The sequence below is a fragment of the Coregonus lavaretus genome (assembly GCF_964263955.1).
Source record: "Coregonus lavaretus genome assembly, chromosome: 25".
NCBI lineage: Eukaryota > Metazoa > Chordata > Actinopteri > Salmoniformes > Salmonidae > Coregonus > Coregonus lavaretus.
In genome coordinates, this window is record NC_140012.1 from 31,329,199 (window position 1) to 31,350,688 (window position 21,490).

At 43.3% G+C, this 21,490-nt stretch overlaps 1 protein-coding gene across 1 annotated transcript in view; it reads right to left on the reverse strand.

The window, feature by feature from the left end:
* The window catches only part of sdccag8 (SHH signaling and ciliogenesis regulator sdccag8), a 48,717-nt gene extending 27,372 nt beyond the window's left edge, over window positions 1-21,345 (reverse strand). Inside the window, exons 1-13 of the mRNA XM_084141858.1 lie at window positions 21,097-21,345; window positions 20,638-20,784; window positions 19,319-19,404; window positions 18,874-18,987; window positions 18,542-18,667; window positions 18,329-18,433; window positions 18,089-18,153; window positions 17,750-17,941; window positions 17,133-17,271; window positions 15,767-15,919; window positions 13,518-13,652; window positions 10,729-10,845; window positions 10,222-10,364 (exon numbers count right to left, since the gene is read on the reverse strand). Of these exons, the coding sequence (XP_083997984.1) occupies window positions 10,222-10,364; window positions 10,729-10,845; window positions 13,518-13,652; window positions 15,767-15,919; window positions 17,133-17,271; window positions 17,750-17,941; window positions 18,089-18,153; window positions 18,329-18,433; window positions 18,542-18,667; window positions 18,874-18,987; window positions 19,319-19,404; window positions 20,638-20,784; window positions 21,097-21,163 (1,589 nt within the window). The 5' untranslated portion in view covers window positions 21,164-21,345. The remainder of the gene's footprint in view (window positions 1-10,221; window positions 10,365-10,728; window positions 10,846-13,517; window positions 13,653-15,766; window positions 15,920-17,132; window positions 17,272-17,749; window positions 17,942-18,088; window positions 18,154-18,328; window positions 18,434-18,541; window positions 18,668-18,873; window positions 18,988-19,318; window positions 19,405-20,637; window positions 20,785-21,096) is intronic.
* Window positions 21,346-21,490: the final 145 nt, after the last annotated feature.

The window sequence follows — 21,490 nt, forward strand, 5'->3', positions numbered from 1 at the left end:
GGGAGTTTTTCAGCATAAAAAAATTAACAGAATGTAGCGAAGCACAGGCAAAATCCTAGAGGAAAATCTGGTTCAGTCTGCTTTCCACCAGACACTGGGAGATGAATTCACCTTTCAGCCGGACAATAACCTAAAACACAAGGCCAAATCTACACTGGAGTTGCTTACCAAGAAGACAGTGAATGTTCCTGAGTGGCTGAGTTACAGTTTTGACTTAAATCTACTTGAAAATCTAGGGCAAGATCTGAAAATGGTTGTCTAGCAATGATCAACAACCACTTTGACAGAGCTTGAAGAATTTTGAAAATAATAATGTGCAAATGTTGCACAATCCAGGTGTGGAAAGCTCTTAGAGACTTACCCAGAAAGACTTACAGCTGTAATCGCTGCCAAAGGTGATTACAACATGTATTGACTCAGGGGGTTGAATACTTATCTAATCAAGACACAGTATATTAGTGTTTAATTTTTCATAAATGTTTTACAAAAGTTAGAATTTTTCTTCCATGTTGACAGAGTATTTTGTGTAGATCGTTGACAAAAAATGATAATTAAAACCATTTAAATCCCACTTGGTACCAAATTTGGAAAAAGTCAAGGGGCGTGAATACTTTCTAAAGGCACTGTAGTTGCTGTCACAAACTCCAAACAGTTGTCACTGACTAATTGCAAAAATGTCTGTACTTACAAGCATTCATATCATTTTTTTTTTTTTTTTTTTTTGCTTTGTCAACAAAAAACTCATTAATGCAACTTTTTATGTCAAATTGTTTTGTGTTCTACTTGTAGCCCTGAAAAGAAAATGGTATAACACTTCATTGTGAGGCTAAATATAAGGGCTGGACATGCAAATAAATGAAAGTCAGATAAATTAAAAGCCGATTTTTGCTGGGGTCTCAGTACTGATGGGGTTAAAGGGACACCGATGACCACCTTCTTCTTATAAGCAGAGAGATAATTTCTGTACGGACATCTGTGGTCTCATATAAACAAAAATGTGATAGTGTTGACGACCTCATGCATAAGCCTGTTTTTTTCTTCTATTTTGATATAAACTGCAACTCATCTAATGAAAATGCATTTGTCCTTTATCATATGTTGTTATTTATTTTCATTGGGTTAGGAAATAATAATGGGTAATGTAAAACTGCAACTATTTCACTCCATCTATACAAATATCCCATTTTATTCATTGAAATGGCGCGATATGATAAACAATTAGCACAATAGACACAGATTTTTTATTTTATTTTATTAGAGAGTTAGAGTAAGCTAATGAGTGAAAGATTGCGGGAGCGAGACCAAAGACAGAAATAATATAGAGTTTCTCCATCTGCAAAACAAGCTTGTGACAACACCTGAACTGTGGCTTACACCCACATCATGTGACGCACTGCGCCCCCACCCACCTGCCCCATTCCAACCAGGAGGGCCTCTGTCAGAGCCCAACCTGTGCCCCCTACCTGTCCCCCATACGCTCACACGGAGGGACGTTGCCATCCAACCCGCCTCAGCAATCAGCCTCACACAAACCAAAACCATTCTGTAACATAAAACACAGCCACCGCTCTAATGATCAGGAATCAAAAACCTTCTACAGAAGCGGCAGCCATTGAATGGAGGAAAACAAAGAGTGTGTTTAAAAGTGACAGGAGATGGGAGCTGAAGGGTCGCGGGGGCTGTGCCCAACTCATCCCTCTCAGTACCACCTCTTTGTGTGGTCTCCTGTCTTTGTGATCAACTCCTGATGCCATCTGCTCCATGTGGTACCGGCGCTGGGCTGACGGAGGGGAGCCCGGCCAGGCCAGGAGAGAGAGGGAGGGAGGGAGAGAAAGTTTCAGTTCCCCTGGATAAAAGCACTGGCCACTGGCCGCAGGGCTGAGAGAGTCACTGATGCTGCCTGCCACAGACAGACAGCAGGGCTATGTGAAGTCAAAGACACACAGATGATACCTCTCGGACTGTCTTTCAAATACACCACTCTCCGCATTTAATCTTTCAACTTATTCTGTCTCGCGCACACATACACAAACCAAAAACAGCAGGTGCACTTATGCATTCCAGCATACCTGAGGCCAATATGCCATACAGTATCCCTCTGCACTTGGATCCTGGATTTCCTGATGGGCCGCCCCCAGGTGGTAAGGATAGGCAACAACACATTCGCCACGCAGACTCTCAACACAGGGGCCCCTCAGGGGTCTGTGCCAAGTCCCCTCCTGTATGCCCTGTTCACCCACGACTGCGTGGCCGCGCACAACTCCAACACAATCATTAATTTTGCCGGCGACACAACGGTAGTAGGCCTGATCACAGACTATGATGAGACAGCCTATAGCAGGAATGGGCAACTGGCCCCCCTTTGAAAGGCCCTCAGATATGTCAGTCACTGATAGTCACTCAATTAACCCATGTTAGCTACATTTGTTTAGATTGTTAAGTTAGTCTACTGGCCAGCTATCTAAAAACGTAGTAATCATGGTCGACTTACCGGCCAGGGGGCCCCCATTGATTTTGTTAGTCAGTCTCACTCAGATATCATATAAAAAAACTGCAAACATTTCTGTCCACCCTATGACAAAATGTGTAGAATTACATGAAATTAGTTATAAAATTGCAAAAGCTTCTCTCCACCCCATGGCAAATGTGTAGAATTGCAGTAAACTTGCTTTAAAACTGCAACATTTTCTCTACACTGCATGACGAAATGTGTAGACGTGCACGAAATTACATCTAAAACTGTTTTTTTATTTTGTTTATCTCTGCTGTCAAGTATGGGGCCGCTAAAATGTTCATGGCTCTATATAGTACTGTGCGCCTCCCATAGTCTGTTCTGGACTTCGGTGTACGAGCTGTGTGCCAGTAGTTCAAACAGACAGCTCGGTGCATTCAACATGTCAGCACCTCTCACAAATACAAGTAGCGTTGAAGTCAATCTCTCCTCCACTTTGAGCCAGGAGAGATTGACATGCATATTATTAATGTTAGCTCACTGTGTACACATCCAAGGGCCAGCTGTGCTGCCCTGTTCTGAGCCAATCCCTCTGTGGCACCTGACCACACGACTGAACAGTAGTCCTGGTGCAACAAAACTAGGGCCTGTAGGTCCTGCCTTGTTGATAGTGCTGTTAAGAAGGCAGAGCAGCGCTTTATTATGGACAGACTTCTCCCCATCTTAGCTACTGTTGTATCAATATGTTTTGACCATGACAGTTTACAATCCAGGGTTACTCCAAGCAGTTTAGTAATCTCAACTTGCTTAATTTCCACCTGATTTATTACACGATTTAGTTGAGGTGTAGGGTTTAGTGAATTATTTGTCCCAAATACAATGCTTTAAGATTTTTAAATATTTAGGACTAACTTATTCCTTGCCACCCATTCTGAAACTAACTGCCAGTGGCATGTCGTTAGTAAAGATTGAAAAAAGTAAGGGGCCTAGTCAGCTGCCCTGGGGAATTCCTGATTCTACCTGGATTATGTTGGCGAGGCTTCCATTAAAGAACACCCTCGGTGTTCTGTTAGACAGGTAACTCTTCATCCACAATATATTGCCGTTCAAGCATGCAGAATTTTGGCCGGTATGACATAGCATTGTGATAAAGCCACTCTCACTACACTGGAAGTTAATAGGAATATGACTTTTAGATCGCAAAAATGTCTATCATACATGTCATATTTCAATACTGGCCGATGTTATAACATAAGGTTGTCTCCTCTCGAATGAGCCATTGATCATATTTTTGCAATATTCCTACCTCGAGAAATGTGTAATTTAACATAGGGTCTGCCTCTTCAGTCCAGGGTGCATTGCATGGTGCTGTTGCGAATGTCAGACTCCACTCTGAGGCACATCGATCTGCAGGTTGAACATGGTGAGATTGTAGCTACTTCCCATGCTGATATTGACGTTGGTAGTATTGTGTGTAGCCACTAGCTACGTTTGCTAGCCAGCCAGACCACAGAGAGATCATTGTATTGTCGGTTTTGTAGACAACAGATTTCCACGTTGCTACCAACCTTATTATAAAACAACAAAATGAAACATTTGTTCACAAAAAATATTGTTCTTAGTGTTATGTAAATTAAAGGAATGAGTGGTTTTGGGTGGATTTTTCCTTTAATGAAATGGCTACCTGGACTATTTTCATTAACCTCTTTTTCTGTACGGACTCTCTTGCACCGGCTCTATGCACACTGACTGGACTTTACCCACACACACTGACTGGACTTTACCCACACACTGACTGGACTTTACCCACACACTGACTGGACTTTACCCACACACTGACTGGACTTTACCCACACACTGACTGGACTTTACCCACACACTGACTGGACTTTACCCACACACTGACTGGACTTTACCCACACACTGACTGGACTTTACCCACACACTGACTGGACTTTACCCACACACTGACTGGACTTTACCCACACACTGACTGGACTTTACCCACACACTGACTGGACTTTACCCACACACTGACTGGACTTTACCCACACACTGACTGGACTTTACCCACACACTGACTGGACTTTACTCACACATACTACACTGACACTCCAACACACACACTCACACAGACACACTTTCACATGCGCTGCTGCTACTTCTGTTTATTATCTATCCTGATTGCATAGTCGCTTTTACCCTTACCTACATGTACATATTACCTCAAACCCCTGCACATTGACTCGGTACCAGCACTCCTTGTATATAGCCTCGTTATTGATATTTTATTGTTATTACTATTTCCTTTTTTTATTTTGCTAATTTTTCTTAATTTAACACTGCATTGTTAGGAAAGGGTTCGTAAGTAAGCATTTCACGGTAACGTCTACACCTGTTGAATTCGGTGCATGTGACAAATAAATTTGATTTGATATATTGAAAGACTGAGGAAAATGTATGTTTTTTTTTACTCTCTCAAAGGATCTGAAATGGCAAAACTTGAACCACATAATTTGCTTGCTTTTTATCAAACTTTCAGGATTGATGCATAATATTGCATATTTATAACATTTTATAAGGAATTTCAATTGCGGGGTTAGAGCGTAACCATTAAATGCACACTAAAAAATATATTTTAACGAAATAAGTGTATTCTGGCTGTATTTATAGAGTATGTAGCGAATAGCTGTACCTGTAACAACCCAGCTTCGGTCTACCTGCTCCACATGATAGAAGAGAGATATTGACCAGAGAGTGAATGAAAGAAAGAGTGTGTCTGTGTCTTGGTGAGAGGAGGAGGGAAGGAGAGAAGGAGGGAAGCAGGGATGGTAACCCATCTTCCAGAAACAGTAAGTAGGGCACTCTCTCTGGGCAGAGTTGGTCCGAGCGGGAACAGTTGCACCCGACAGATTTGTCTCCATTTTGCCTGAGGACTCTCAGCGTTCTATTCTGTACCACCCGGCAACATGAAGAGATGGAGGAATGGGGCATGGAGAGATGGAGGGATAGAGAGACGGGCAGAGACTGTTGCCCTATCTGCTAAGGAAGAGTGGTACTGTTCATTGTCACTAAAAGACTACGCATGTGTTTGGTCAAAAGAAAGTCTGGGCCTGAATGGAGGAGACCTGCCACGAAATGCTTCCTAAAAAATATATTTCAAACATTGAAAGAAATAAAGTAAGTATGGGTATGTCAGCACCAATTTCAAGACGTGTGTGTTTATTACAATGTATATGTTTTATAGATACAGCACACTCTGAAATGTAAGATAAGGCTGTGATTTGTAATCAGCACCTTCACTCCTTCTCCTTTAGATTGGCATTACCAGCTCAATTCTGAAAGAACAGACAATTATTTTGTAAACACTGTAAAAAAAGCATTGTCACCTAACCCCATAAAATACCATTATCAATATACTCCCCCTGCATTCATTGACTAGTACATAACAAGTAAAAGAATACAAGGAAAATGTAAATATTCATCTTCCATTTGTATGTGTGGTTATAGCACCTATAAACAGTTGCCTTGACATGAGGCACATCCTAAAACCTGACTCAATATCAACTCAAACTGTATTTGTCACATGTGCCGAATACAACAGGTGTAGACCTTACGGTGAAATGCTTACTTACAAGCCCTTAACCAACAATGCAGTTTTAAGAAAAATAAGTGTTAAGTAAAAAACAGATAAGTACAAATTTAAAAAATGACAAATTAAAAATAATTAAAGAGCAGCAGCCAAACAAATAGCTGTGATGCCCTCTGTACCTTAATGGCAAAGGTTATAACAAGAGAGAGACATTCTCTGGAGCAGGTTGGTCTCTGTACCTTGCCACGTGATTGGGCCGAGCTGGCCGAGGCACGATGGCAGGGAGAGGGGCACCCAACAGTGAGGCGAGAAGACACGGCAAGGTCTCATCCCAGGCCAATGGGCACACCACTGTCAACATCATGACACTCTGCGGTTCCCCTGCACACTCCCGCCTGGCCGCCAGCCTTCCCAGCTGCCCTATCCGTTACTGTCTGATTAGTTCTGCTAAGCAGCCCCTCCCCTGCCAGCCTTGCCGCCATCTGCTCCCGAACAAGATGGCTGCCGCCCAGCTCCCGCTCAGTGCCCGCCCTCCTACCTGGCAGCGCCGGCGCCTGCGCTTACCCCAAAGTGCTAACACAGGTTCTCTCGGCTGGCAGCAGGCTCAGCGGACGAGATTTCATTACTACTACTTTGACAAGAGCGAGGCCTGTGTGCCACTGGCTCTTTTATCCTGCCTCTGATTGTACAACCACCTCCCACTGACTTGGTTTGCAGCAGTTTGGTTCTCCACATAAATCTCCCTCTGGCATCTAGCTGCATCTGCTCACTATTTTATTCATTTTCAGATTCCCACCCTTTCAGGGCCTGTTTCCCCCTCTCTGCACTAACAGGAGAGAGAGCGAGAGCGAAAAAGAGAGAGAATGGGAGGGCAGAGAAGCGTGTCGTGTTTAATGGAATTCTGAGATCAAATGCTAAACTTTTGATCACAGGCACAGTGGTGGTCGCAGCTTTGTTTCTGTAGCCCAAATGGTTCCCTGTTGCTGTCGGGGTGAAAGGCCACACGAAGGAGAGTGGGGGCTCTCAGACAGTTCATAATGTAGCGAAGGTGTCTGTGTCACATCAATTGCCACATCCAACTCAATGGAAAAGAAGGTCATTGAAAATATCAGAACCAAACCGAGCCAGCGAATGAATGTCCGTGCAATGCCTGTGGATTCAAATCTCTGCATGCTATTCTCACTACTGTAGAGTTCATTTGAACAGGACCCAGATACAGCCAGCCATCTGCAATAGGTGAATACTATCAATATGGCGTTGGCAGACTGGCAGCAAAGGAACAGAATGGTCAAGGTACACAGAACCACACTGAGTCACGTAGTTGCCTCATCAATTCATCCACACAAACACTGATCCACCAAGTGAACTGGCCAGATGACCATTCCTTCTCTGGGAGTATTGTGATGTATCTAGAATGTTCTGTCCATCCGTTCACCACAAACAGATGGAAGGCTTGTCTGGGTTTGCTTTGACAGAGGCATCATTAATATTTGGGAGTTTGATGTGCATGTCTACGCCTGCAGGTTCCCCCTTCGAGCAGGGACATGCTTATCAATCTATCCAAACTTTAGGCCCAACATTGCCAACGACAGTTCTCAAACACCATCATTAAAATGGATGCAGAATTTCATGTGGATGAAAGCCCATTTCCCTTCCAAGCCTCAGTATAGAGCATTGCCACTAAACACAAAGTGGACATTTTTTGAGGTTTTGAATATCTGGAGAGTGATGGGAATGAAAGAATGCTGTTTGTTTTTTTGTTTCGCCCTATGGGGTCCCCGGAGTAGAGCAGAGGGAAGGGAAATGAAAAAAAGACAGGAGCAAACAACCCAACAAACAATGGGACTAAAGCCTGGGCTCAAAGGCGTCAGAAGGAGCTGAACAGAGTAGGGGGGGATTAGGACACATCCTCGGCTGCCCAACGCACAGCTGGCTGATGATCCAATGCTGGAGCTGACGGGGGACTCGTTTTCAGCGCCATCCGCCACAGGGCCTGGGGGGTGCTCTGTGTGTGTGGAAAGAAGAAGAGAGCTCCCAAAAAACAAACAAAAAGGCAAAAAGTGCTTCATGTCCCCCCCCATTTCAAGGGGAGCTGTGATCATTCGGTCCGTGAGATGAAGACGACACAAAAAAGCATGAATCAAAGGCCTGTCTCAGAAGCCTGGTCACACAGCTGCCTGCCTTCCAGCCCCCTCTTCCCCTGGAAGTGACACAGAGAGGGCGTCCCCCTCTACAAAGGGCCCGTACCTCCCAAAGTGAACAGCGGGGGTGCCGCACTGCCTGACACTTACAGAGACCACCCCCGAAAGGGATTTAGATGGATTTGTGTCTGTAGTGTGGTAGAGTTTGAGTGAGGGGAGAAAGAGAGAGAGGCCTGTTAGATTGGCCTGAAGGAGGAGTGTGGCCATGGACAGATGTCTGCTGCATCTGTGCTACGTTGCTGGCCCTCTCTCTCTCCAACCTCCCCCTGTAGTTCACATAAACACCCCCTGCCTAACAAAAAGCCTCCACTGCCAACGGCTGGCTGCACTGGTCACTGGCTCACTTAAAGGGCCAGTTCAATGAAAAACAACAATGTTGAATGTTGTTCTTCCACATAATAATTATTTGAGCAAGTAGAGTGGAGGCTTTCGTTGCAGTTGAAAAGAAAATTGGTATCTCTCCTGGTGTCCATCATGGCCTACTGTGTTTAGGCCTCTCCTTGAGCAGACTAGTGATCCACACTAAGGCCAGGCTAGGGAATACCAACCATCCTTCTTGTTCAGGTCATCTTAGCTTTTACAACAGAAAGAAGGAGCTAACAGGAAACTCTGATAGATGGACCACAGTTTTACCTTATGTCTCACTAGATCACAGAAGCTTGCTGTATGACAGAGGAAAGCGCCAGAGGTCTCAGTGCACCACTACAGTCCTGTATGTCCCCAGAGTCAAAAAGACCCACATGGTGGAGCATCATGTCCATCTCCACAGCTGTCTGGATTAGACAAGCCCACTTAAAGACAGATCAGAGCTCCACAGCGTTGGACAGGGGATGAGACCACGGTTCACTCTGTACCACTCTGTCTCTCCTCTGCATGGCAGCGGGGCACATCTGTGCCTGGCTCTGCTCTAACACCTCGGCCGGGGGTGTGGAGGTGGTGGAGGAGGAGGAGGAGGCTGCACTGAGCGGCTGGCAGGCCATCGGAAGGAGAGAGAGGCGCTGATCCTACCCGCAGGGTGCTGGGCGGACGGGCACAGGGCACAGGCAGGTGCCAGCAGGGCCAATCTGCCGCTGACCGCCAGCCGACCCAGTGCCACACGGAGGAGAAACAAAGGAAGCAGAAACTGTCGGCTGCTGCTATCCACTGCTACGCGCCATTTTGAGCTAATGAAAAGCCTTGTAAATCTTCTAGTCTATAGTAAATGGAATGGAATGTAGCATAATGTATGTAGGTGGAACTGGAACGATGAGCAAATGCTCAAAAAATATTTTATGGTGGTCCAAGACAAGTTGCATTTAAAAAACTAGATGTCACGTTGACAGCAGCTGCTAAAATATTCTCCAAAAATATTTCTAACACATTTTTATCTTAACTTGTAAATTGGCTTATAGTTTTTGAAATGCAGAAATAGAAACAATAGGAACATACTGTAGCTTGCTACAGCCTGATTGGCTTTATGAGCTGGTAAAACTGCTAGACAGTGTGTGTGCCATTGACAATGTAAGACAAACAACATCACAGTTTCTATTCAAACAGGGTTTTTTTAATCAACATCATCGATTGATAGCTACACCTTGTGAATGAAGAGAAAACAGCATATGAATCCTCATCCCTGTCCCTACTGCTATCCCTGTCCCGTCTCTGTCCCTATCTGTGTTCATAATGTTATTCCTGTCCATACCGCTGTCCATACTGCTATCCCTGTACCCCATCTCAGTCCCTACCCCATGCCCCTGTCCCCTGGCACATGAGGAGAAACTGAGGTCTGTGTGAGAGGAGACAGCAGCCGGTCTGGGTGAGTTTAATATAAGGTACGGTGCTCCCTGACTGTGGAGCTGGCGCAGACTGGTGCCCGGGCTGGGCGCTGAGGGGCTGAGCACTGGCGCAGTGGCGGGCGGCAGCGGAACAGAACAGGGCAGGGTGGCGCGGTGCGGGCACGGTGGTGTTGTGGCATGTATAATAGGATTAGGGGTTACCTGGTGAGGTGCAGTTGGTGCTCAGCTCGGCCCAGCCGCTCTGTCAGGCTCAGAGCCTCCGCCTGCAGTCGCTCCGCGTCCCTCTGGGCCTTGTCCAAACGCTGCCGGCAGCCGCTCAGCTCCACACCCAGCTTCTCCACTTCCTGCCCCCAGCGAGCGAGAGGGACAGAGTTAGTTATACGTAATACATAACCCGTGCCCTTTTTCACTATAATATTTGCCTGTATATAATAGAGGCAACACCATGCAACCTCAAATATGCTAAGTTCTCCAACAAGGACTAGTACTCCCATGTTTTCAACATGACAAATAAGGATTAATCATCAATCCCAAATAAGAACAGAAATACTGAGACTCAGAGTTGCTTGAGAGGGGCTGCCAATGTTTTACACAAATACCTGAGAATAGTCAATTTTCTAAAATGTTCCGGCATAACATCTGACACAGTCAATAAAAAGATTGTGCCATTTTTTTTTCCATTGTCCCTGCCGTGGCCGGCCTCCTCACCTCTTCAGTCATCTCTAGCTGCCGTGTTGTCTTGGAGCTGCAGTCTCTGAGCTCCCTCTCGGCCTCCTCTCTCTTCAGCTGAGCCTGGCTGAGCTGGTAACGCAGCTCCCCACACACCTGGACACACAGGAGGCAGGAAAGGATAGGGGGTCACAGTCGAAATTGACATCTGTGTCTGCTCCTAGTTGTGTTCTACTATAGCCCTTTCATTAGAATCAGAATCACCTTATTCGCCAAATACATTTGCATGTACAGGAATTTGACATATAGTACTAAATGTTGTTGAGCAGTAATAATAAACAGAATTAAGAAGATTAAGTTGACCTAAATAGAGCTCAATGCACAGTCTTCATTCAGAATCAGTAGCTAATGATTGCATTGGTTGTAATGATATACCCATCAATACACAACTGCAAGCCATGACACCTGCCATCTCAGATTGTTCTGAAATCGTTTCAGTAATTAGAAACAGATAATATTAGCATTCCTGCAACATTATTTTGTTGAAATATAATTTGATCTCTGAGAAATTAAGCTAATTGATTCCACCCAAATTGGCCATTTTAATTTATAAGATTCATATAATATAGTACCCATTATCTAATTTGGACCAAACTTTTTTCTAACAATGAGTAAGAGGTGAGGAATCCAAAGAAATTGTCAAAAGCCACCCACGGACCCCCCACGCCAATCCCAACAACGAGTATAAAATATCAGTTCTCTATGTCTGACAAGTAGTCTGGAGCTGTGGCTCTGAGTATTGTTTCTTCATACTATGTAATGTATTCTTAGTGAATTTGGTGATGTTTTAATAAAATAAATGGCCTGCTCTCCAACTTTATTTGGAATGGAAAGACCTTAAGAGTCAAATTGACTGTTCTACACTTACACTATAAAGCTGGAGGTCTTGGACTACCTCATATGAAGATGTATTATTGGGCTGCACAACTGTGTCCACTTAAACAATGGACAGCAGACTATCCTTGTGCATGGAGGAGTATTGAAGCCATAAACGTAATACCTTATGATCTAAAATATATTCACTACTTCAGGTCCAAGGCATGGAAGAAAAAAAACAGACAATCCAATGATTCTCAATCCCATTCGTGTTTGGGAAAATGTACATAAATTCATGAGGTGGAAAGAACCAATATCGCCAGGCACCCCTATTTGGAATAACCCCACCTTACCTCCAGTGTTAAATGACAACACCTTCAAGTGGCATCGTGAATTTTGAACATGTGTACTATGATGATCTCTACTGTCATTGAATCAATTAAAAGAAAGATTTGGATTATCCAAGGCCCATTTCTTTAATTTCCTAAAACGCAGAAATCTTATTCAATCGCTTCAACAGAATAAGCATAGAAAAAATACTGAAAGAAGTTTCCATGCCAAAGAAGTTGATTGCCAAGTTATATCAAGGGTTGACTGAAATTCTACCTGATGGTTCAGAACCTATAAGGAACCATTGGTCACAGATATGTGAAAATGCTCATACCTGCTCTTAAAACCTAAAGACATAAACTAATGCAATTTAAGATCATTCATAGGACTTACTACATTCCTGCCAGAATGCATGTAATGCACCCAGAAATGTCACATCTGTTGGAGGAGCAACAAGCACAAAGGAATCCTATTACATATGCTGTGGTCTTATGATATGAACTGACACCATTTTGGGATAATGTATGTGCTATCATTTCATTGTGTCTAGGAATTTATATCCTACCATCTCACGATAATGTCTGTTGGGAAATGTAAATATTGGTGATCAACATCAGATACATTTTTGCAATATAGGTCTAATTGCTGCAAAAACATATATAGCCATCAATTGGAAAGTCTCATATTCACCCTCAATAACAAACAGGAGGAATTAACTATCTAGTTACATCCCTTTAGATTTGGTATATTATAAAGTTAAACAACAAACAAAAATATTTGACAGAATTTGGAAACCATACAGTGTGTTGATCACCTTAAAGGATGTTTTGTATAGTGGGCGCTTAGTTTTTGTGTTGTTTATGAAGTCCTGTAGAAAAACAATAAAAAAACGAATTGCACCAAATTCACTGGGAATACATTACATAGGATGAAGAAACAATACTCTGAGCCGCAGCTCCATAGTTGTCAAACAAAGAAAAACTTATACTATGACTAAGTCGCTTTGGATAAAAGCGTCTGCTAAATGGCATATTATTATTATTATTATTATATACTTGTTGTTGGCATGGGGTGTGGGAGGGTCCACCGGTGGCTTTTAACCATTTCTTTGGATTCCTCATGTCTAACTCATTGTTAGAAAATACTTAGGTACTATATTTATTGAATATTATACGAATCCTATAAATTAAAAGGGCCAATTTGGATGCAATCAATTAGCTTAATTTCTCAGAGATCAAATTATATTTCAACACAATAATGTTGCAGGAATGCTAATCTGTTTTAACAACAGAAACCATTTCAGAACAATCTGAGATGGTTGGTGTTGAAATACTATTTATTTTGCTTTTTGAGGTGGAACGACCCAACTGCCTCCTAGAACTGGAATGGTTAGCGCTTGATGCTTCCAAATAAAATGTTGATATAGACAAGGCTTTGGTGCCACCCAGTGGCTTTAAAATGCATTACAAAGACGTTACTGAAATCTCTCTCCTCTAGGGACTGCAGTAGCATGTACGGTGTCTGTGTCTGAAACTGCCAGTTCAACACGTTAGCCACTACACCCACAGGCTAAACCCTGGAACCTCTCTAGGTGTCGTACAGTAGTAAGGTGGCTCCAGTACCTTGCTGGTGTCCTGCTCCTGCGATGTGAGTTTGAGTAGGGTCTCGTCCAGCTGGGTGCTCAGGGAGCCCCTCTCTCTGACCCCCCTGGCTAGTTGACCCTCCAGCTCTGCTACCCTCTGGGACAGGCTGGCCACCTGGGAGTGGAGACAACCAAATTGATCAAACTGAAATCCTACTGTCTGGAAGAACGCGCCACACGTTTTGCATGGGTGTATTTGTGTAGTTATTCCACTAGATGGTGGCAAATATGAGCACAATGGCCATTTTTTATTTTTGTATTGTCCCATCCCCTCTTCAGAGGACAAAAGTAACTTTGTTTTAAATGTTTACAGCTTTTTTGTTACATATACAGTGCCTTTGGAAAGTATTCAGACCCCTTGACTTTTTCCACATTTTGTTACGTTACAGCCTTTTCGATTCGCACGGGGGGCCAGTATGAAAAATATATGCACTCACTAACTGTAAGTCGCTCTGGATAAGAGCGTCTGCTAAATGACTAAAATGTAAATGTAATTCTAAAATTGATTAAATTGGTTTTTCTCCTCATCAATCTACACACAATAACCCATAATGACAAAGCAAAAACAGGTTTTAGAAATGTTTGCTAAAAAGTATATTTAAAAAACGGAAATATCACATTTACATAAGTATTCAGACCCTTTACTCAGTACTTTGTTGAAGCACCTTTGGCAGCGATTACAGCCTCGAGTCTTCTTGGGTATGACGCTACAAGCTTAGCACACCTGTATCTGGGGATTTTCTCCCATTCTTTGCAGATCCTCTCAAGCTCTGTCAGGTTGGATGGGGAGCGTTGCTGCACAGCTATTTTCAGGTCTCTCCAGAGATGTTAGATCGGGCTGGCTGGGCCACTCAAGGACATTCAGAGACTTGTCCCGAAGCCCCTCCTGCGTTGTCTTGGCTGTGTGCTTCGGGTCGTTGTCCTGTTGGAAGGTGAACCTTCACCCCAGTCTGAGGTCCTGAGCGCTCTGGAGCAGGTTTTCATCAAGGATCTCTCTGTACTTTGCTCCATTAATCTTTGCCTCGATCCTGACTAGTCTCCAAGTCCCTGCCGCTGAAAGACATCCCCACAGCATGATGCTGCCACCACCATGCTTCACCGTAGGGATGGTGCAAGGTATCCTCCAGACGTGACATTTGGCATTCAGGCCAAAGAGTTTAATCTTGGTTTCATCAGACCAGAGAATCTTGTTTCTCATGGTCTGAAAGTCTTTAGGTGCCTTTTGGCAAACTCCAAGCGGGCTGTCATGTGCCTTTTACTGAGGAGTGGCTTCCGTGTGCCCACTCCACCATAAAGGCCTGGTTGGTGGAGTGCTGCAGAGATGGTTGTCCTTCTGGAAGGTTCTCCCATCTCCACAGATGAACTCTGGAGCTCTGTCAGAGTGACCATTGGGTTCTTGGTCACCTCCCTAACCAAGGCCCTTCTCCCCCAATTGCTCAGTTTGGCCGGGCTGCCAGCTCTAGGAAGAGTCTTGGTGGTTCCAAACTTCTTCCATTTAAGAATGATGGAGTCCACTGTGTTCTTGGGGACCTTCAATGCTGCAGAAATGTTTTGGTACCCTTCCCCAGATCTGTGCCTTGACACAATCCTGTCTCTGTGTTCTACGGACAATTCCTTCGACCTCATGGCTTGGTTTTTGCTCTGACATGCACTGTCAACTGTGGGACCTTATATAGACAGGTGTGTGCCTTTCCAAATCATGTCCAATCAATTGAATTTACCACAGGTGGACTCCAATCAAGTTGTAGAAACATCTCAAGGATGATCAATGGAAACAGGATGCACCTGAGCTCAATTTCGTGTCTCATAGCAAAGGGTCTGAATACTTATGTAAATAAGGTCTTTCTTTTATTTTACTTTTTATAAATTAGCAACATTTTCTAAAAACCTGTTTTCGCTTTGTCATTATGGGGTATTGTGTATAGATTGCTGAGGATTTTTAAAATCAATTTTAGATTAAGGTTGTAACGTAACAAAATGTGGAAAAAGTCAAGGGGTCTGAATACTTTCCGAAGGCACTGTACATTTTACATTTTTTTTACATTACACAGTAGTTACGTAGAAAATATATTGTTTTTAAATACTAAAATACTGCATCTTCAATATATTTTATGCTTGGTGCTATTGTATTACCTTAATAAAACATTCAATTAGTGACTAGGATAAATAGAGAAAGTTTAACATATCTCAATTTGCTTTAATGAAAGATTAAAAGGCAGACGGACAGACCGTTTGGGCCAGTTCCTCCTTCTCCTTGCGGGCCTCGTTGCGTGCCCCCTCTCTGGCCTCAGAGATTTTCTCCTGCTCTGCAGCCATCTCAGTCTCCAGCCTCTCTCTCTGTCTGGCCAGCTCCCTGGCAAATGCCTCACACTGCACCACCGCCTGTAGGAAGGACAAAACCAGTACAGACACGGACGGGTACACACAAGGGTCAAAGGGAGGAGGATACAGCAAAAAATGAATTTCAAGTGTCTTACAAAAAAAATACCTTTCTTATTTTTACCACTTCTATATCTTGAAAACATGTACGGCATCATATAAACCTTTCAGATTCACTATTGTAAAATAGAGTTTATAGTTCTAATCAGGTACTGTACTAGTCTCGAAAAGCCGACCCTAGGCAACAGCAGTGACTAGAGTCTGCTAGATATGACAGACTCTCTTGGTCAGTCTGATAAGGGAAAAAAAGGAAGACATGCCAGAACGTCGCGATTCTAAACGAAAGTGGTTTTAGTGAAGGTAGTTGATGCAAACTAGCCACTTGTGAAATGCAGTGATTAAAAATAACCTCTGTGATCTCCATCTTGCTAGCTACTATTTGGTATTTTATTCAAGCAGATAAGGTAGTGCGTAGCCAGTGACGTAGTCCCTCTATGCCAAACTGATGTTCTATTATGTACAGACGTGTTATGTACAAACATTGGAACATTGAGGGAGGCAACCCGGATGTCTAGAGAGACTAATCACCTACAAAAGGGTCCAAGCAAAGACATTAAAACCAGTAGATAGTGATAACGCTGACGTCATCCACGTATGGCACATGAAGCCGGAAGTATTTGAATTTGAAGTGTGCCATATTGCTCAATGGCACCCAAAACATAGCTAAGTAACATGGTGAAAGTGGCCATAACTAGCAAAGGATCATGGTCGATGTAGTCGTTTTCATCCTGACTGAGAGTCAACCTTAATGTCTATGGAGCCTCCTCGTAGCCTGCTGGCCCATGATTGGTCTGTTTCAGCATGTGGTCCTGTGCTCGACAAATGTAGTAGTCAGAATGGATGACTATTTCATTAAATATCTCGATTTGTAGCAAACTTTAAAATAATTCACAGTGGGGATCAAACTTGATCATAATAAACACATTTTAGAGCCTAAAAACGTCCGTCAATATTTTTGGGGTTTGTTCTGGCGATCATAATTTACATAGGCTTTCTAGGGCAGACCAGGGCTTTTGGCAGAGCTTGTGACTTCACGCTCCAGACCAGACACTGGGGGCCTGGGTCCAAGCCATTAAAGTGTGTAGTTGAGCAGCCTGACCAGTAGAGGTCACTGTTGCTCAGTAATGCTCCGTGAGTGAGTGGTTGTCTAACTCACCCTGGTCTTCTCCAGGTTGGCCTCCTCAGCCATCTCTACAGCCTGTTTGACCTGCTGGTAGGCTGCCCACTCCCTCTGCTGGGCCTCACTCTGACTGGCCCTCAAAGAGCACAGCACACTCATCAGCTCATCACGCTCTCTGTGGGACACGCACACACACATTTTCATTTCATTGTGGGCAAATAAAAGCTCTGTTCATCAATAATCATTCTGGTGTAAGGATACTAATTATCACATTGTCACTTGTAGACATGCCATGCCCTATCAAAGCCAGATTTGTCATTTGTGATTGACATGGAGACTGAATTACTGACAACCTTGCTAAAGGGGATGGAAAATTGATTGCTTTGTCAGAATATGCCAACTGGATTGATTGAGATGACATCTCAATGTGAACATTCTTCCTTTGACATAGCTCAGAGGCACTGACCAACCAATGAACAAGGGAATAAATAAAGTGTGATCAATGGCAAAGCCTTAGGCGTACTGGATAGGAAAAATGGCCCTTGGTAGTTTGGTGGTATGAGGGGGAAGAGACCTTGAAGGAACCCAACTACTCTCTAATCAATAAAGGACAAAACATCAGGAGAAAAGGAGAAAAATGCATGATCACTGACTTGGTGAGTCTCTCAATGGCCTGGATGTGCATGTTGGAGTGTGTCTCTGCCAGCACGGCCTCATTCTGGGCACACTTCAGACAGAGGCCGCCTACGCACTGCTTGGCACTGCCCGCCGCTGCCATCGCTTCCTTATGTCTCAGACGACCTTTGACTTCTTCACACTCCTTCTGACTGCTGGCCAGGTCCTTCCTGAATGGAGGTGATCAAAACAACATAGAATATCAGGAAAAACAGAATGCACGAATAGACGCTGATGAAAAATTAAACCCTGATTAATCAGATATGCAAGATCTCTGTGAATTAATGCTGATCTGTAAAGTCCTACAGTTCACTTACTTCAGTGACCTTACTTGAGCTTCCAGTGTCTCTGTCTGGGCTAGATAGAGGGATTTGAGCTGCTCCTGAGGCCAAGATGAAAATGTGATGTTGGAGAGGAGATTAGCTGTCAACATTACTCTCAAGTAATTTAAAAATGTAAAACCTAGGGTACTAAAAGCTTTATTTACATGTAGAAATTCTGTCAGCTGCAGTACTCAGTATGGAAGGAGAGAGGTGACCATAGTCATACAGGCCTACCAGTTCTTTCTTCCACTTGTGTTCCTCTGCTTGTTGAAAGACACTGTGAGCTGGTATAAATGCTGTTCTTTGAGAATTGTCTGCTCTGGACGGCTCGGAATTCACCTAGGAGAGAATACAATCATGAAAAATTGTTTATTCTGTCGTGTCTGCACTTTGCTTATCTCCAGAATGGAATTTTAACGCAGAACCATCATTGTGAAAACACATTACCGTGCCATCTAAGAGAGTGTAGTCTTTCAGGGTTTCTTCCCCCATTTTGGACTTGATCTCTCTATGTAGTTTCTCATTCTCTACCACCACCACCCTTATCCTCTGTTTCATCCCCAGAAGCTCCTCCTGCCAACAACAACAACGCACAGTCACAAACAACAACAGATACACAGACATACACACAGTTGTGGGTTATAAATGTCCAGCAAGATGGACATCTACCACTATAATTCATTACATGTAATGAATATCCATTGGTGAACAAATTGAGTAAGAACTTTAATGAGAGTCAGTGGTAGCGAGACTGAGGTGGGCTCATCAGACAGACAGACCTTGCAGAACTTGACCTCAGCCTCCAGGTGCTGGATGTACTCTGACTGGTTGTGGAGAATGGGGACCAGGTCTTTAACGGCAGGCATTCTAGAGCTCACATCATCTTGACACCTCTGGTAATATGGATTAAAGAAGAATTGTGTGTTAGTCATAAACATATTCACAATGGGACAACAAAAGTGTTGCACCCAACCGAATTGTGCAAAAAACTAATTAGTCTGCCACACCACCAGAGTCTGAACTCAATAACGCAATCACTAGATAGTTATTTCCAAGAGTGTTTTTTGGTGATCAATCAATATATTGCCATAGGATGGAATTGATTAAATGGAGTTAATCTGATCTAAGTAGGCTGATAAAGGGAAAGGACATCTAGACATCTACGTTGTGTTAATTGTCTTAAGTCTTATCATAGATTCTTATGCACGGTCTTGAGGATAGTACCTTTGGGGAAGATTTTGTCTTTGAAGGAGAAGTGAGTGAAAGTGTCTCTTTTTGTTGCTTTTGCAGGAGTGATCGCAGCTGATTGACTGAAACACAAAATAAGCCATTAGTATATGTAGCGGTGCAAATACAAAGGTAAAACTAATTACAAAAAACATCCATGGGGATGTATAATGAAGTGCGCGTGTTATTCTGGGAAATCAGTGCTGATGCTCTATGGTAGGGTTCTCCAACTCTAGCTACTGATTGTACGCCAGATATGTGATAACTATATTTCCATTTAGTATTTTATTAGAATCCACATTAGCTGTTGCCAAGGCAGCAGCTACTCTTCCTAGAGTCCAAACAGAAATAAAACATTACATCATACAAATTTGCATTGCTTCATTATTACATTACAGTTATACATTGCTCCATTATTTCACTACAATTTTACAATATTACATTACTAAGAATAATGTGTGTGTCTGTTACATGGCATTACAGGTTAGCTTATACAAAACACCGCCATAGACGTTTCAACTAACCTGCTCTTGGCGATACTGTCTTCGTTCTCGATTCGGGGAAAAGGGTATCTTATAAATGTCGGTATCCAGTTGCAGGTAGACCTACAAAAACCAGAGAAAACTCAGAAAGATATTAAATCCATGTTTTGTATGGAGTGAGAAATGCCTCTTGCAAGTTGTTTTGGTTGCACTGTGTGACGCGCTGCCATCTACTTCTACACGTGGCCAAGGCCGCGTCGCATAGAAACGACTAATCCTGCAAAGATGCTAGGAAATGCTAGATGTGTGGCAGCTAAGATGGCGAGGAACCTCCTTGCGCAGTACAAAACATGGATTTAATATCTTTCTGAGTTCTCTTTTTTCTTTTGTAGAACCACCTGCAAATGGACAGTGACATTTATAAGATACCCTTTTCCCAGAATCGAGAACGAAGACAGTAACGCCAAGAGCAGGTTAGTTGAAACATCTATGGCGGTGTTTTGCATAAGCTAACCTGTAACACCCAGTAATGGAAACATTGTTATCACATATCTGGCATAAAATCTGTAGCTACTCCAACTCCAGTCCTGGACAGCAGAAAGTGGGGAGCAGGTTTTTGCTCCAGCCCATCTCTCACACACTAAAGTATTAAACTAAGCATAGTCCTGAGTCTGGAGTACAAGAGTCCTCAATCTGGACTATGATTAGTCAAATCAGGTGTGTTACTGCACGGCTGGAATTAATGCCTGCAGAGCCAGTAGTTTTCCAGGACCAGATTTGGAAAACCCGGGTCTATGGGACCCAAGTGATGACATTAATCACAGGCTCAAGTACCAGCTTCACTCCGTTGCCTTTGGTTCCATGAGTCCTCTCCAGTCGTGCAGTCTGTGTCTCCAGCCCTGCCTGGTTCCATGCCCTCTGCATCTGAGCTGGGCTCTTCCAGTGCACTGCTGAGCTGCTGGATGCTGCGGTTGGCTCTCTCTGGGGGTCAAATCATCATGTTGAAAGGTTTACTGTGTAACAGATATAACTGTGTATTTTCAAGGCTGAATAACAAACTGATGACAATGTAACGTATCTCTCTTTTGAGAAGAGACAGACTAGAGAGTAAACGTGGGGATGTTGTCTTGTTTATTTAGCCAGCTTTTAAAACACCTGAAGTAGCTAGTAGGCCTATGTCTAATGTCAACCACAAAATAGAACAAAAAGACCAGCTAGCTAGCTAGTTACAGCGCATCATTTTCTGGCTAAACTCAAGCCTTACCTTTAGCTAGCTAACTAGCCTAACGTTACCTCTGAGTTTCTTTTGATACGCTCCCAACTCTTCTTCCTCCTCATCAGAGTCCAACAGTGGCTTCATGGATAACTTGTGAACGTAACGTTATGTGTGTCTTCTTGATGTAGCTAGCTACCTTCACATAAAAAAATATCACACCAAAAACGTTCCTATCATGTACATAACAAAAGACACTACAGAGACATTATCTGGAGATTAGCAGAGATGGCTATGCCTAGTTTCACCTCAGATGGCAACCGTTGAAATGAGCAGCTTTCCAAATACTTCCGTAAACCAAGCAATGGCCCACGGAACTTGTCGTTTTATTCTGGACGTGATGCCCAACTTTTGAATTGCACAGTTGAAAATAGAAACTACAACCACAAGATCGCGTTGGTAGGCCTATCAGAT